At 45.3% G+C, this 16446-nt stretch overlaps 1 protein-coding gene and 1 non-coding gene across 5 annotated transcripts in view; both read left to right on the top strand.

Moving 5' to 3' along the window:
* SVOP (SV2 related protein) overlaps positions 1 to 16446 on the top strand; it is a 101070-nt gene that overhangs the window by 72617 nt on the left and 12007 nt on the right. For all 4 annotated transcript variants that reach the window (XM_065524765.2, XM_045365879.3, XM_005572172.5 and 1 more), the window contains 2 exons: positions 1179 to 1252; positions 4845 to 4921. In XM_065524765.2, coding sequence (XP_065380837.1) covers positions 1179 to 1252; positions 4845 to 4921 — 151 coding nt within the window. The remainder of the gene's footprint in view (positions 1 to 1178; positions 1253 to 4844; positions 4922 to 16446) is intronic.
* Positions 12565 to 12667, top strand: LOC123567733 (U6 spliceosomal RNA). The gene has a single exon (XR_006690840.2). It is a non-coding gene; the product is annotated as a U6 spliceosomal RNA (small nuclear RNA).

Here is a 16446-nt window from a genome sequence, read left to right as displayed (position 1 = left end):
AGATGAAGTCTGACTAGCAAATGAGATTGACTGGCAAAAGCTGTGCAATAAAACCACGTTAGGAGGGAGTGTGCTTAGATCTAGGGGATCAAACTGCACCCTGTGTAGATGTTCTTAATGGATGGTGCCTCACTCCACCGGTAACAGCATCAGGGAATCCACCACGGTGAAACTTCACGAGCGCCTATTGTATGTAGGCACCAGCATTGCACACACGGGGAGAAAAGATTCGGATTTAAGGCTGCAGTCCTTGCCTTCAAGAACCATCCAAGCAGATTGGAGAAACATGACAAATACCTTAAGCAGACATCAGATCCTATAAAGAAATTGCCTTTTAAAATAAATTTATATTTCTGATTCTTTTTATATTATGCAAGAAGAACTGAATGGCCTTTCATCAGGTTGGAAGGAGGTGTTTGGTCTGACAACATAGAGGCCAGGGGACCTGCCCCATATCTACAGGGGGCGGAGCAGGAGGGATTCCTCAAGAGGTGCAGAAGCGCATTTGGTTGCCTTTGGGGAGAGATTCCTTCCATGGATGAGAGAAAGCCAGGCTGGTCTCGAACCCCTGGTGTCATATGATCAACCTGCCCTGGCCTCCCAAAGTGCTGGGATTATGGGCACGAACCACCATACCTGGCCATAGCATATATTTTTTAAAGAACACTATAAAGCAAAGATTTGATGAATTTGTAAATTATGTAAAATCGGCCAATCGGTCATTTAGCTAATCAATCTTTTGGTAAATTGGCCTTTGGTGAATTCGTTTCTCAGCACATTAACTGTTGCCACCTAGACCTAGAACTGGGGAAGGCGCATGTGTGTGTGTGAAAGGGCTGGACATGCTTTGGACTGGTTTTCTGCTCCCTGGGTTCATGGGTCTGTGCTGAGGTCTGAGGGGCCAGGAAGGAGGGATCTGCTTCCCAAGTCCCGGTTTCCAGGTTGGAGGGCATGAGGTCCGTCCTGTGTGGATCATGCCCCTGGACACGGTTGGGTTCTGGCTGGAGGGGCTGGAGGCTGCATCCTGTAGATTTGAGACCTGGGTTATCAGAGCTCCAGTGTCCTACTTACCAGAAACCTCCCTCCCAGCCTGGGTGTGCACTAGTCTCAGGCCACCAGCCCATCTCTCATGCACCTGTAGGGGAGAGAATAAACACTATGTCCTTGTTTTGAAACAGGAAGACCGAGGCAAAATGAGGGACCTTTTCACGCCCCATTTTAGATGGACAACTTTGTTGCTGTGGTTTATATGGTAAGAGCTGTTTGTTGACCACTTTGACCCCTTTCCGCTCCCTGTGCCCTGTTTTGGGTTTTGTTTTAATGCAATGGACAGAGAGCACTTTGATTTCAGGCAACATTTGCAAATTTCAGTAGTTTGAACATCATCCTCCTGATTCCCGTCGTATCCGGGTTATCGTCTGTACATACTATTATTTCCTTAATCTTTTTCTTTAACTTGATGCTTTTAGTCAAGTATCTTTTAAAAAGAAACTTTATAACTCGATTTTATTGTATTTTTTATTTTTGAGACAGAGTCTCCTCACTCCAATGCTCAGGCTGGTGTGCAGTGGCGCAATCCTAGCTTACTGCAGCCTTGAACTCCTGAACTGAAGCAATCCTCCCTCCTCAGCCTCCCCAAATTCTGGGATTACAGGTGTAAGCCACTGAACAAGGCTATAACTCTACTTTAAAAGAAAACACCTTAATTGCAAGTCACAGATAGAAGGCACTCTTAAAGAGAAATACCAGAAAAAGTAACTAGACCGATGGTTTGCAGAGGCAATGAGCCTCTGTATTTAAGAGATAAAACGGCTGGCTGGGCACGGTGGCTCATGCCCGTAATCCCAACACTTTGGTAAGGCTGAGGTGGGAAGATCTCTTGAGGCCAGGAGTTTGAGACCAGCTTGGGCAACGTGGTAAAACCCTGTCTCTACAAAAAATGTTTAAGTTAGCTGGGTGTGGAGGTATGCACCTGTGGTCCCAGCTACTCAGGAGGCTGCGGTGGGAGGATCACTTTACCCCAGGAGGTCGAGGCTGCAATGAGCTGTGATCATGCCACTATACTCCAGCCTAGGCAAGAGACTGAGATCCTGTCTCAAAACAAAAACAAAAAAGAGACGGGAAAGGGGAGGTGTTAAGGACTCATTAGCATGTAAGTGAGACTGGGATATAATTTAAAATGATTGAAAGAATTGAAAGTAAACTTAAAAGGGAATTTTTCTTTCACAATACGATTGAGTATTTCTGCTATGTGGGCCGGTGTGGTGGCTCATGCCTGTAATCCCAGCACTGTGGGAGGCTGAGGCAGGTGGATCACCTGAGGTCAGGAGTTCGAGACCAGCCTGACCAACATGGCATAACCCTATCTCTACTAAAATACAAAAATTAGCCAGGCATGGTGGTGGGCACCGTAGTCCCAGCTACTTGGGAGGCTGAGGGATGAGAACCACTTGAACCTGAGAGAAGCTGCAGTGAGCCGACATTGCACCACTGCACTCCAGCCTGGGCAACAGAGCGAGACTCTGTCTCAAAAATACGTGTGTGTGTGTATGTGTGTGCGTGTCTGTGTGTGTTTGTGTGTGTGCGCGCGTGTGTGTCTGTACATGTGTGTATGTGCATGTGTGTGTGTATGTGTGTATGTGTGCATGTGTGTGTCTGTGTGTGTGTTTGTGTGCGTTGTGTGCGTGTGTGTGTCTGTGGGTGTCTGTGTGTCTGTGTGTGTCTGTGTCTGTGTGTCTGTGTGTGTGTGTGTCTGCGTGTGTGTCTGCTTGTGTTTGTGTGTGTGTTTGTAGTGTGTGTCTGTGTGTGTGCGTGTGTGTATGTGTCTGTGTGCGTGTGTGTATGTGTGTGTATGTGTGCGTGTGTGTGTATATGTATGTGTCTGTGTGTGTTTGTGTGTATGTGTCTGTGTGTGTGCATGTATGTGTATGTGTGTGTCTGTGTGTGTATGTGTTTGTGTGTATGTGTATGTGTGCGTGTGTGTATGTGTGTATGTATGTGTGTGTGTCTTGTGTGTCTGTGTTTATGTGTGTGTCTTGTGTGTCTGTGTTTGTGTGTGTGTATGTGTGTATATGTGTGTGTGTGTCTTTGTGTGTGTGTGTGTGTGTATTTATACTATGTCAGTGTCTTCACTGTAGCCCATATTGCCCCTTGGGTACCGCAGGGGTGGCATGTGGCACATATTTTGGGAACCACTGATTTGGTCAACAAGGGCATTCTTTTAAGGTCCTGTTGGACCTTTTCTTAAATAACACCCGTGGAAGGGCGCTGGAACCGGAAGGTGTGGGTTGGGGGTAGTATTTGGAGAGTGTAATCACCTTAAACTCCACAGTGAATTGGAGCTGCAGTCATCTTTCAAGTCTCTTTGCACCAATTCATGTACACAGCATTAACAGTGAACAAACTTGGCCTAAGGCTTTAATGTTCTTTTTTAACCAGTTCTCATTTTTCCGTTCACCATTTAGCAAAGGTGCTAATTAACGGGGAAGTGTCCTCGAGGTGGTCAATTACAGGGAAGAGGAGAAAAAAGCTTTGATAATATACAGAACAGCCTCTAGCTCTGCCCCGAATTCCTGAGAGCCCAATCAACTCAGCGAGCCTGCAGAATTTTTTTAAAGGATGGTGGGGGTCAGAGCTGAGAATACCCACCTTTGAGCACATGTAATTTGGTTGGGCCAACGCTCCTTGAATACTGAAGCAATTAATTAGAGACTAATTTTAGTGCATTATGAAAGTCACTAAATTTGCTTGCACACATTGTAACCTAAGGAAATGCATCACTGGCTTCTGATTATGACTGAGTTTTCATTATAACTATTCTACTGGAAGAGAATATTCCGGTCTTGCAAACTTGAGTATTCTAGTTCCTGGGTCAGCCAGGAGTTAATAAATGGTGTCATTCTGCTCTGAAATTCAAAAATCACATGTCCAAGTTGACACACTTAACCCAGAGCCCTAAAAGATGGTAATGGGACTGTTTTCTTCCAGAGGTGGGTCCCATTTTCCCCCTATTGCCGGTTGGGTAGACAGTCTTGGAGGTGTTGTGTCTCTGGTATAGTATAGTTCTGTTGCCAGAAAGGTGTCCCACTTCAGATCCCAAGAGAGGGTTTTTGTATTTCGTGCAAGAAATAATTCAAGACCAGTCCATAGAGTAATGTGAAAGCAAGTTTATTAAGAAAGTAAAGGAATAAAAGAACGACTACTCCATAGGCAGAGCAGCCCCCAGGGCTCCTGGTTGCCCATTTTTATGGTTATTTCTTGATGATATGCTAAACAAGAGGTGGGTTATTCATGCCTTCCCTTTTTAGACCATATAGGGTAACTTCCTGAGGTTGCCATGGCATTTGTAAACTGTCATGGCGCTGGTGGGAGTGTAGCAGTGAGGACGACCAGAGGTCACTCCGATCACCATCTTGGTTTTGGTGGGTTCACAGCTGGCTGCTTTACTGCAACCTGCTTTATCAGCAAGGTCTGTATGATCCGTATCTTGGCTGACTCCTATCTTATCCTGTGACTTAGAATGCCCAGCCATCTGGGAATGCAGCCCAGTAGGTCTCAGCCTTCATTTACCCAACCCCTATTCAAGATGGAGGTGCTCTGGTTCAAACGCCTCTGACAGTTCTTGGCCTTTCAGAGGACACAGGATCACTTCCCTTTGATCATATCATGATGCTTTTTTACCTGCCATCTTCTTGCTCCAGGTCCCCAGTGAAGTCCCCAAAATCCCAGTGCTGCTCAAAGACTGGTTTCTGCTGCTGTAGACGTTGGCCCTTCCCAAGGGGGTAGGGAAAGGGGACTTGCATTCCTCTGATCATTTCTTTACCGTTCTTGCTTTCTCCTGGCAGGTTTTCCAATGCATTCTCTTACTACGGGTTAGTTCTACTCACCACAGAACTCTTCCAGGCAGGAGATGTCTGCAGCAGTGAGTATCTTGGTTGTCTTTGCCAGCTAACTACTCCCACACCCTCGGCACATACACGGTCGTGCACACACTCCCACTCCAGGCTCTGCCCTTAAGGGACTTGGCCTTCTACTACTTCTGTGGTTTCCAATGGACAGTTATCGCAATGGAGCGAACCTTAGCGGAGCCACATCTACGTCAGGGTTTGGGCTCTGAAGTTCGCACTGTTAAAAGATAAACCAAGGCACATTAAAGAAAAACGGAGGCAATTTTGAAGAGTTTGAGCAGACGGCGATTCATGAATCAGTAGAAAAGAGCTGAAGAAAACAGAAACAGGGAACAAAAAGCAGATGAGTTGTTTCAAAGTGACTTTCCTTATAGGATTAAAACAGAACAGATTTGCTTGTCCGCCAGCTCAGGTAAACTAGGCCCCTTCACATGGGTTGCTGTGAATCCTCCTTTTTAAAATTATTATTATTTTATTTATGGTTAGTATTATTTTATTTTTTATTTTTGATGGAGTCTCACTCTGTTGCCCAGGCTGGAGTGCAGTGGCTCGATCTCGGCTCACTGCAGCCTCTGCTTCCTGGGTTCAAGCAATCCTCCTGCCTCAGCCCCCCAAGTAGCTGGGATTACAGGTGGCACCACCATGCCTGGCTAATTTTTGTATTTTTTTTTAGTAGAGATGAGGTTTCGCAATGTTGGCCACGCAGGTCTCAAACTCCTGACCTCAGATGATCTGCCTGCCTCAGCCTTCCCAAGTGCTGGGATTACAGGTGTGAGCAACTGTGCCTGGCCTATTATTATTATTATTATTATTGAGACAGGGTCTCATTCTTTCACCCAGGCTGGAGTGCAGTGGCACAATCATGGCTCACTGCAGCCTCCACCTCCTGGGCTCAAGAGATCCTCATACCTTATCCCCCCAAGTAGCTGGGACTACAGGTGCAAAAAGAAATAGCATGTTAGTTAAATTTATCTATTTATTTATTCATAGAAAAGAGGCTGAAAAGTCGCAGGCCAAGCGCGGTGGCTCATGCCTGTAGTCTCCGCACTTTAGGAGGCCGAGGCAGGCAGATTATCTGAGGCCAGGAGTTCGAGACCAGCCTGGCCAACATGACAAAACCCCGTCTACACTAAAAATACAAAAATTAGCTGGGTGTGTTGGTATGTGTCTGTAATCCCAGCTACTGAGGAGGCTGAGGCAGGAGAATTGCTTGGACTCAGGAGGTGGAGGTTGCAGTGAGCAGAGATCATACCACTGCACTCCAGCCTGGGTGACAGAGTGAGATTCCATTTAAAAAAAAAAAAAAAAGAAATATGTTTGGGAGTAAAATATTTTGATTTCCTTCAGGGTCTGCTGTCTGTCGAGTGATGTTCTACTAGAGTCAAGTTGGACTTTGGTATCTGATTGCCACGAAGAGTCTGTTTTGTTAGTCTTACGATCTTTGTTTTAATGTTAATGCTGGTCAGTTGTGCCTAAACCCTAAAAGGGAGGGGGTATAAGAAGGAGGTATGTCTGAACCTCCTTCCTATTATGGCCGGATTTCAGCTTTTCAGGTTTCTCTGGGGTCCCCTTGGCCAAGAAGGGATCCGTTCAGCAGATTGGGAGCTTAGGATTTCATTTTTGGTTTGCAGTTGAGTTATTCTTAGCTGATTTCAGTTTGCTCACCTAGGACCCCACAACATTGGCGCTGTCTCAGACGAATGGCCTCTCAGTTAACTTTTTCTAATAGCATTTCTTTTTCTTTTTTTTTTTTTCGAGACAAGGTCTTGCTTTGTTACCCAGGCTGGAGAGCAGTAGTGTGAACATAGCTCACTGCAGCCTTGACCTCCTGGGCCTAATAGTATTTTTTTTTTTTTTTTTTTTTTTTTGAGATGGAGTCTCGCTCTGTCGCCCGGGCTGGAGTGCAGTGGCCGGATCTCAGCTCACTGCAAGCTCCGCCTCCCGGGTTTACGCCATTCTCCTGCCTCAGCCTCCCAAGTAACTGGGATTACAGGCGCCCGCCATCTCGCCCGGCTAGTTTTTTGTATTTTTTAGTAGAGACGGGGTTTCACCGTGTTCGCCAGGATGGTCTCGATCTCCTGACCTCGTGATCCACCCGTCTCGGCCTCCCAAAGTGCTGGGATTACAGGCTTGAGCCACCGCGCCCGGCCGGGCCTAATAGTATTTTAAGGTGAAAATTTAATGTAGGTTAAAATTATGGCTGGGTATGGTGTCTCACACCCATAATCCTAGTGGTTTGGGAGGCAGAGGCAGGAGGATCACTTGAGGCCAGGAGTTCAAGAACAGCCTGGACAACATGGTAAGACCCTGTTTCTACAAAAAATTTTAAAAATTAGCTGGGTATGGCGGTGTGCGCCTGTAGTCCTAGCTACTAGTTGGGAGGCTGAGGCAGAAGGATTGCCTGAGCCCAGGAGTTCCAGGCTGCAGTGAGCCGTGATTGAGCCTCGGCAATCCAGCCTGGGTGACAGAGTGAGACTCTGTGTGTGAAAAATAAAAATAAATAAATAAAATTTTCATCTCAAATCCCCTAAAGAGCCCTCACGAAGTATAGGACTCAGAGCTTTATGAATGTGATCCTGTGCAATAATTCTAATGTGCACATTAAGTTTGAGGACCAAGTTGGCTCTCCACCATGGCCACATAACAGACTCACCCGGGAAGCTTTTAAACAATTCCCAGACCCGTTTAATCAGGACTTGGGAGGGCAGGTGGAGCCCAAGCATTAGTGAGTTTTAAAAGCTCCCAGGTGATTCTATTGTGCAGCTGGAGGTGGGAACCACTGGACAAAAAGAAACAAACGCAAAGGAAAGTCTATATGCCTTTTCATGCCTGTGCTTTTAAGCCATTCTGACTTTTAAGATAACACTAAATTCTCAGCATTGAACTCAGGTTAGAGGATAAAAGAATCAAGGTCCTGCTTGTGTTCGGGGTTTGCCCAATTATCTTTTATATTACGCCTCTACAATCATAGCGAATAGTTTTGTTTATTGGTGTAAGGATTGAGTGAGGTAGTGGAGTCCCATCTCGCTGCGGGATTGTGGGAGAGTCTATGTTAAATGTTTGCTGATGTGCTTCGATTGTAGAGTCAATCATAGGGTTTGGTATTGATTGAGCACAGATTGCATCTCCTAAGAGCAGAATGCTTAAGCTAAGCATCCTAGTGCTTAAACTAAGGATTCAGGGGAATGTTGTGAAATGGGGGTTAGCAACCTTTTTCTATAAAAGGTCAGGTAGTAAATATTTTAGGCTTTGCAGGCCACACAGCTCTGTTGTTTGTAGCAGGACAATGGTGGACGGTATGTTGTTAAATTACGTCTAACCTAAAGCTGCCTCCTTGCATATTTTAAGTTCAGTCTAAAGGTTTCTCCATTCATAGTGAACTGTAACCTAACTGATGTGTGAACAGACTGTAGTCTACTCTTGTGCCAATCGCTGATTTCTGCCCCTCAAAAGCAGTCAACTGGCCAGGCATGGTGGCTCATGCCTGTAATCCCAGGACTTTGGGAGCCGAGGTGGGAGGATCACCTGAGGTCAGGAGTTCAAGACCAGCCTCGCCAATATGGCGAAACCCCATCTCTACTAAAAATACAAAAATTACCCGAGCGTGGTGGCACGCGCCTATAATCCCAGCTACTCGGGAAGCTAAGGCAGAATTGCTTGACTGGGGAGGCAGAGGGCGCAGTGAGCTGAGATGGCGCCACTGCACTCCAGCCTGGGCAACAGAGCAAGGTTCTGTCTTAAAAAAAAAAAAAAAAAAAAAAGCAATCAACTGTTCAAACTCTATTCAAATAAGGCAAACACTGAGCTATAACCAGTCCAGCAGTTTCTGTATCTCACTTCCGTTTTCTGTCACTTTCCTGTTTCTGTCCATAAACCTTTGAACACTTGGCAGCACCAGTCTGTCTCTGACCCTGTTCTGGCTTGGGGGATGCCTGATTCATGATTTACTCTTTGTTCAATTAAACTCTGTTACATTTAATTTATCTAAGGTCTTTCTCTTAAAAATATAAATGAACAAGCATTGCTTGTGTTTCCATGCAAATTTGAATTTTGTGTCATTTTTATGCCTCGTTATTTCTTCTTCTTTTAATTTCTGAAAATCATTTGAAAAAACATTTTTAGCACATAGGTCAGGAAAAACAGGCAAGGGACCAGATTCAGCCAGAGTTTGCTGACCCCTGTTGAAAAGCTCTCTCTTATACCTGGGCGTGAAAGTAAAACTGTAGAACAAGCCCACAGCTGGAAATTAGGAGACCTGGGTTCCAGCACCAAGTACCTGTGTCACTTTGGGCAAGTCATTTACTTAGTATGTATTTTCTACATGCCAGGTACTGGTCTATGTGTCAGTGTCCAAGAAAGCCAGAGCTGGACAGAAGTGAAGGAAAATGTCATTTAGTAACAATTGCAATAGGAGAAGATGACTTCAGTATAGAACTGGGCTCCTTTCTGTATACGCAAGTATTCAAAGTGGGGATTTATAGCCAGAGAGCAGGGTGGGGGAGTGAGATGGAAAATGGAAAATTACTAAGAGGAAATGTCAAGGATAAGATGGTTTCTGGTTAAACTGACTTGATAGGATTATTGCTGGGCCGGGCTCACACCTATAATTCCAGCACTTTGGGAGGCAAAAGGGGGAGGATTGCTTATACTCAGAAGTTCGAGACCAGCCTGGGCAACATAGTGAGACCCCATCTGTACAAAATGTAGAAAAAATTAGCATGCCTGTGGTCCCAGCTACTTAGGAGGTTGAGGCAGGCGAGTCTCCTGGGCCCGGGTAAGTCAGAGCTTCAGTGAGCTGTGATCACACCACTGCATTCCAGCCTGGGCAACAGAGCGAGGCCCTGTCTCTAAAATAAATAAACAAATAAATAAATAGGTTTATTGCTAAAGGCAAGTATGGGGAGGAAGCATATCTTTCCTTCTATTCATCCTGGTTTTATGACTGAGGCCTGTATAATGAAAGACAGATTAAGAAAAGCATACGAACGTATTTCATCTAAGTTTGATGTGGCATAGGAGCCTTCATAAGGACATGAAGACCTGGAGAAATGGTTAAGCCTGAGTATTTTTGTGCTAGATTTGATGAACAGTGGAGAGTCGTAGAGAAATATGACAGGATGAAGAGTGTGACCTAGTGGTAACAAACTGGGGGAAGGTCAGCAAGCCCTGTTCAGATTCTTTTCTGTCTGTGTGTCTTTGGAGATAAGGGTGTTCTTCTTCTCTGGGTATAGGCAGGGCACCTCTCACCTGAAGGTTTTATGATCTGCTTCGAAACAAAGTCATAAAATTGCTGCGCATGATGGCTCATGCCTGTAATCCCAGCACTCTGAGAGGTTGAGGCGGGCAGATTTCTTGAACTCAGGAGTTCGAGACCAGCCTGGGCAACATATTGAAACCCTGTCTCTATCAAAACTACAAAAACTGAGCCGAGCATGGTGGCATTCATCTGTGGTCCCAGCTACTTGGGAGGCTGAACTGGAGGATCGCTTGAGCCTGAGAAGCGGAGGTTGCAGTGAGACGAGATTACACCTCTGCACTCTAGCCTGGGTGACAGAGTGAGACTCTGTCTCAAAAAAAAAAAAAAGCCAGAAAATCCGTCTGGGTTTTATGACCTGCTTCAGGGGTGAGGGGCAAAGGAAGGTGAGAGGCCCCTTCTCCACATGCTGTTTCTCCAATTATTTTGGATTAAAATATTCAATATGCCAAGGTGCTACATTTGGGGGTTGGCGTGTCCTGAACCCCATCACAGGCCAGGGTGATAAAATATCAAGGGTGGGGGGTGAGGAATTGAATCAAAAATATCAAAGGTGTGCATTTTCGCTAGACTGATTCAGCAGTATCTTGTCAAAACTAGATAGAGTCCAAGGGTGAGGATGAATTTTTTAAGACTCAGAGGAGCCTGACAAAAGTTTGGTTAAAAGGGCGGCGGGGGCAGGGGAGGGTGCGGGGTTTGGCTGCGCCCGGTGGTTCACACCTGTAATCCCAGCACTTTGGGAGGCCGAGGCAGGTGGACCACTTGAGGTCAGGAGTTTGAGACCAGCCCGGCCCACTTGAGGTCAGGAGTTCGAGACTAGCCTGGCCAAAATGGTAAAACCCATCTCTACTAAAATACAAAAAGTAGCCAGGCTCAGTGGCATGTGCCTGTAATTCCAGCTACTTGGGAGGCCGAGGCAGGAGAACTGCTTCTAGCCAGGAGGCGGAGGTTGCAGTGAGCCGAGATTGCACCACTGCTCTCCAACCTGGGCGACAGTGTGAGACTCTCTGTCTCAGAAAAAGAGTTTTTATCAGCTGAGCATGGTGGCTCATGCCTTTAATCCCAGCACTTTGGGAGGCCGAGGCAGGTGAATCACTTGAGCTCAGGAGTTCAAGACCGGCCTGGGCAACATGATAAGACTCCATCCCTATAAAAAGTACAAAAAAGTAGCCTGACGAAGTGGCGACGTGTGCCTGTGGTCCCAGCTACTCAGGAGGCTAAAGTGGGAGGATCACTTGAGCCTGCAGGGGTGGAGGGTTGCAGTGAGTGAAAATTGTGCCGCTGCATAATCCTGCTCCAGCCTGGGCAACAGAGTGAGACCCTCTCTCAAAAAAAAAAAAAAAAAAAAAAAAAAGACAGAGAGTCTTTGTCATTAGAATACGTCAGTGAATTCTAACAATAAAAGACAAATATTTCTGTCCTGTGGGCTTATATTTGGGGGGAAGGGGAGACAATGGCATAATGAGAAATTATATAGTATATTACAAGGTGATAGATGAGTTAAAGGAAAAATTCTAAATGAAAGGTAAAATCATGCCTCTCATACAAATACAAAATTAGTACATGACAAAGATTTCAATTAACTCATTAATTAATAAATCAATCAATTAAGAATTACTAAAAGTCTGAGTTTGACCTACTTGCAAGCTGACTAGTTAGCCTTTCACAGTTCCCACAGGTGCTAGCAGAAGACACAACACTCCCGGGTCAGAGACAAAGGACCATATTACTCATAGCAATTGCAGTAGCCAGGGTATCAGCATTTTCCTACACCAGTTCCTTAAGTCCCCAATCCCCCAGGGTAGCATGAAGAGGGGCAGGCAATACCTACAAAAGTATTGAGCTGTGTAACAAGAGAAGAACCTGAGCTTAGGGAACCCCAATCTTTTATACTAGACAGTAAGCATGTCTGTCCTTTGCTCCAGAGAGAGACATTCTATCTTTGAAAACCATAAGCAAACTACTCTTTGTGCCAAAGGGAGACATTCTCTTTCTTCCAAGGCTGTTTGCTAGACAAATATCCTTGAAAATATAGTCCAGAACAAAGGTAATCAGTGCCTCTACTCAAAACATGCAGAAATGTCAGAGACCCAAAGAGAATTGTCTACTGACACCAGTAAGAGGGTACAACTGGTTCAAAGGAGAAGTCAAAGCAAATACATATACAGGCACTCAGAAATGCTGAAATGAATTTACAATTAGAGGCAAAACTGGTCAATATATATAGGGCAGCCAATTGCATCACCACCACGCTCTATTTGCATTTCTATGTATTAATAAAAGAATCATTTACATTACTATCATTTTTCTACAGCATAGCTCAAAGACAATGACAGGTGAAGATAACCTATAAAGGTATAACTACAAGACATTTTTGCCCATTTCAAAGTCTTTCACACACTCTCACTTCAGCAGCACATATACTAAAAGTAGAACAATACAGAGAAAATTAGCATGGACCCCACACAAGGATTGCATGCAAATTCATGAAGCGTTCCATATTTTTGTGGATTGGATTAAGAAAATATGGTACCTGTACACCATGAAATACTACACAGCCACAAAAAAGAACAAAATCATACCTTTGCAGCAGCATGGAGGCAGCTGGAGGTCATTACCCTAAGCAAATTAACACAAGAACAGAAAACCAAATACGACATGTTCTTACTTTTAAGTGGGAGCTAAACATTGGGCACTCGTGAACATAAAGATGGCAACAAGCCCAGGTGTGGTGGCTCACCAGCAACTGGGAGGCCGAGGAGGGAGGATTGTTTGAGGCCAGGAGTTCGAGACCAACCTGGGCAATATGGCAAATCCCCATCTCTACAAAAAATACAATAATTAGCTGGGCCTGGTGGTGTGTGCCTGTGGTCCCAGCTATTCACAAGGCTGAGGTGGGAGGATTGGTTGAGCCCAGGAGTTCAAGGCTTCAGTGAGCAGTGATTGTGCCACTGCACTCTAGCCTGGGTGACAAAGTGAGACCCTGTCTGAAAAAAAAAAAAAAAAAAAAAAAAAAAGGTCAGGAATGTAGGGCAGAGAAAGGGGCAGTGGTTAGAGTTAAGTTTTAAATAGGATGGCCTCAACGAGAAGGTGAAATTCAAAGAAAGACTTGAAGGAAGTGAGGACATTCATCATGGGGAGGGATAAAGGGCAATCCAGGAAGAGAGAGCAGCCAGTGAGAAGATACTGAGGCAGGTGCATGCCTTACTTGCCAAAGGAACAGCAAGGAGACCAGTGTGCTAGAGTAGAGTGAGTGGAGCAACAGAGGAAGAAGTAGAAGGTGGGATCAAGGATGTGTTGACTGCCAGATAATATAGGGCCTTAGAAATGTTTGAAGGACTTTGGCTTTTACTGTGTGTGTCATGGGAGGTCACTGCAGAGTTTTAAGCAGAGGAATGACAGTGATTTGACTGAGGTTTAAAAAGGATCCCTTTGACTGACGTGTTGGAAATAGACTATGGCTGGGTGGGGTGGTCAGGGGAGAAAGTGATACAAGCATAGAAGCAGATAGACTAGTTGGAAGGTTATTTTGGTAATCCACATGAGAGAGGATGGTTGATGATGACTCAGACCAAGATGGCAGCAGTATTACTGAACCGAACCTAGGTCTGCTCACCCAGCACGGTAAAGCCAAACATCTATACTGAAGTTTGCAGTGGGAGAAAGGAGGACGTTTATTTGCAGGGTGCCAAGCAAGGAGAAACAGGCAGTTCACACTGAAGATCCACCTCCTGGATGGCTTACAAGCAAGGGTTTTTAAAGGCAGGGGTACATTTTAGGAAAGTAGAAGTTACAGACAAAATCATAGGTCAATCCATGGAAACTATACCTTGGTTTGGACCCTGAAATTGGGATATCTTGAAGATCAGGGGGCCTTACAGGTGGATTTAGAGATTCTTTGATTTGTAATTGGTAAAAAAAAAAGGGAGGCTTTTTCAAAAACTTGAGGTCAGCAGGAAGGAATGTTAAGGTTTGGCCTTTGGGCGTGACTCTCTCTAGGCCCCTCAGGAAAAGATTTATAATCAAGGTCAGTGGTCAGAGCTGGGTCCTCAGTTCTCCCTTATCTGAGGTCTAGTCGGTGGTGGTCAGCATTTTCCATTTCGTGGGTTCCGGGTTTCTGAAACCAACTCAGAGACATATATTAAGATGTTATCTTGGCCGGGTGCGGTGGCTCAAGCCTGTAATCCCAGCACTTTGGGAGGCCGAGACGGGCGGATCACGAGGTCAGGAGATCGGGACCATCCTGGCTAACACGGTGAAACCCCATCTCTACTAAAAAATACAAAACAAAAACTAGCCGGGCGAAGTGGCGGGCGCCTGTGGTCCCAGCTACTCGGGAGGCTGAGGCAGGAGAATGGCGTAAACCCGGGAGGCGGAGCTTGCAGTGAGCTGAGATCCGGCCACTGCACTCCAGCCTGGGCGACAGAGCCAGACTCAGTCTCAAAAAAAAAAAAAAAAAAAAAAAAAAAAAGATGTTATCTTTAGTTTCCATAGGGAACCAAACATCTGTGGCTCTAACCTCCTTGGGTGGCTATTATTTTAAGGTATTTTTACCTTCCTGTTTATTAAGTTATTCAGTTACTTCTCAAGGCTAGCTATGTGCCTGGTATTTCTCTTGAAGAGACTCAAGATTTTCCTTTATTTCCATGTTTGTGGTGGGGGTGGGCAGAAGCCTCCTGAGATGTGGTCCCTGCTCTGTCTCAGCAGTGACGAGATGTGGCCAATCCTATTCTAATGTATTTTCAAGGTTGAACAGCTGATGAGTTGTCCATAGGGTTTAATAAAGAAAGAAGAGTCAAGGACGCCTCCAGGACTTTCTGTCTGAGCAACTGGAAGGATGGAGATGCCACACCTGAGATGGGGAAGGTATAGGTGGAGCAACTTTGGGGGACACTCACCCTCTTTGAGTCTTACCTGTTAAGCGGCTGGTTCAGATAGGGTGTATGAATCAATTTTGACTGCTATAACAAAATACCTTAGACTGGGTGACTTAGAAAGAACGGAAATTTATTTATGTTGGTCCTATCAAGGCGCTTTACATTCAGTGTCTGGTGAGAGCTCTCTGCTTTATAGACAACATCTTCTTGTGGCATCCTCACATGATAAAAGGGGCAAACACTGTGTCCTCAGATGGCATAAGGGCTGGGGAGCTCCCTTCAACCATTTTAATGAGGACACTAATCCCATTCATGACGGAAGAGGCTTCTTGACTTAATCACTTCCCCAAAGTCCCTATCTCTCAATACCAACACAATGGAGATTAGGTTTCAACATGAATTTTGGAGGGACACATTTCAGACCATTGCACCTCTATCTTTAGGACATTAGTCCCATAGTTTGAGAGTAAAGCAAGGTCAGGAAGGGAGCAATGTAGCATTCATCCTTCTTTATTAACTCTGCCTGGACCAGGGATGAGATCTTGTTTCCATTACCTCTTTGGCCACTGGGTTCCACTCCAACTCGCTTTCAATAAAAAGGTTAGGGGTAGATGGTGAGGGACAGGAACAGGTGGTAAGCATGTGTTAGTTATCTATTGCTGCATAACAGCATTACCACAAACTCCTGATGTACAGAAACTATGAGATGATAAATGTGTATTGTTTCTTAGTGACCTGAGACAACACACACCTATCATCTCATAGCTTCTGTAGGTCAGGAGTCTGGACACAACTTAGCAGGGTCCTTTGCCAGGCTGCAATCAAGGCATAGCCAGGACTGGATGACTGGGTTCTCATCTGGAAGCTCAACTGTGGAAAGACCTACCACCCCACCTATGTTGGTTGTTGGTAGCATTCAATTCCTTGTGGTTGTAGGACTGAGAGCTTCAGATTCTTGCTGGCTGTCTGCTGAGGCTGCCCTCAGCTCCTTGTCACCACATAGACCACCCACATGGCCACTTGCTCCTTCACAGTCATCAAGGAAAAGCATAAGAGACAGTCCTGCATGATGGGCATTTCAGTCTTATGGAATGCAATCACATACATCCTATCACCTTTGCTGTACTAAATTGGCTAGAAGCAAGTGACAGGCCCCACCTACACAATCAAGGGGAGGGGATTACACAAGAATATGACTACCAGGAAGCGGGGATCATGGGGGCCACCCTAGAGTCTGTCTGCCACTAAAGTGCCTACTACGTGCCAATTCTGGGCTAAGCACATTCATACGCATAGCCCACTTTCATTCTCTCCCTTTGCATGGTGCTTTTATTTGCCCCAGTTTTATGAGGAAACTCACACTTAGAGATATGAAGCTGGAGCACTGCTGCTTGGTATTCAAACCTGA

Source organism: Macaca fascicularis, chromosome 11, assembly GCF_037993035.2.
Source record: "Macaca fascicularis isolate 582-1 chromosome 11, T2T-MFA8v1.1".
NCBI lineage: Eukaryota > Metazoa > Chordata > Mammalia > Primates > Cercopithecidae > Macaca > Macaca fascicularis.
This window is presented reverse-complemented; position numbering and strand designations above follow the sequence as displayed.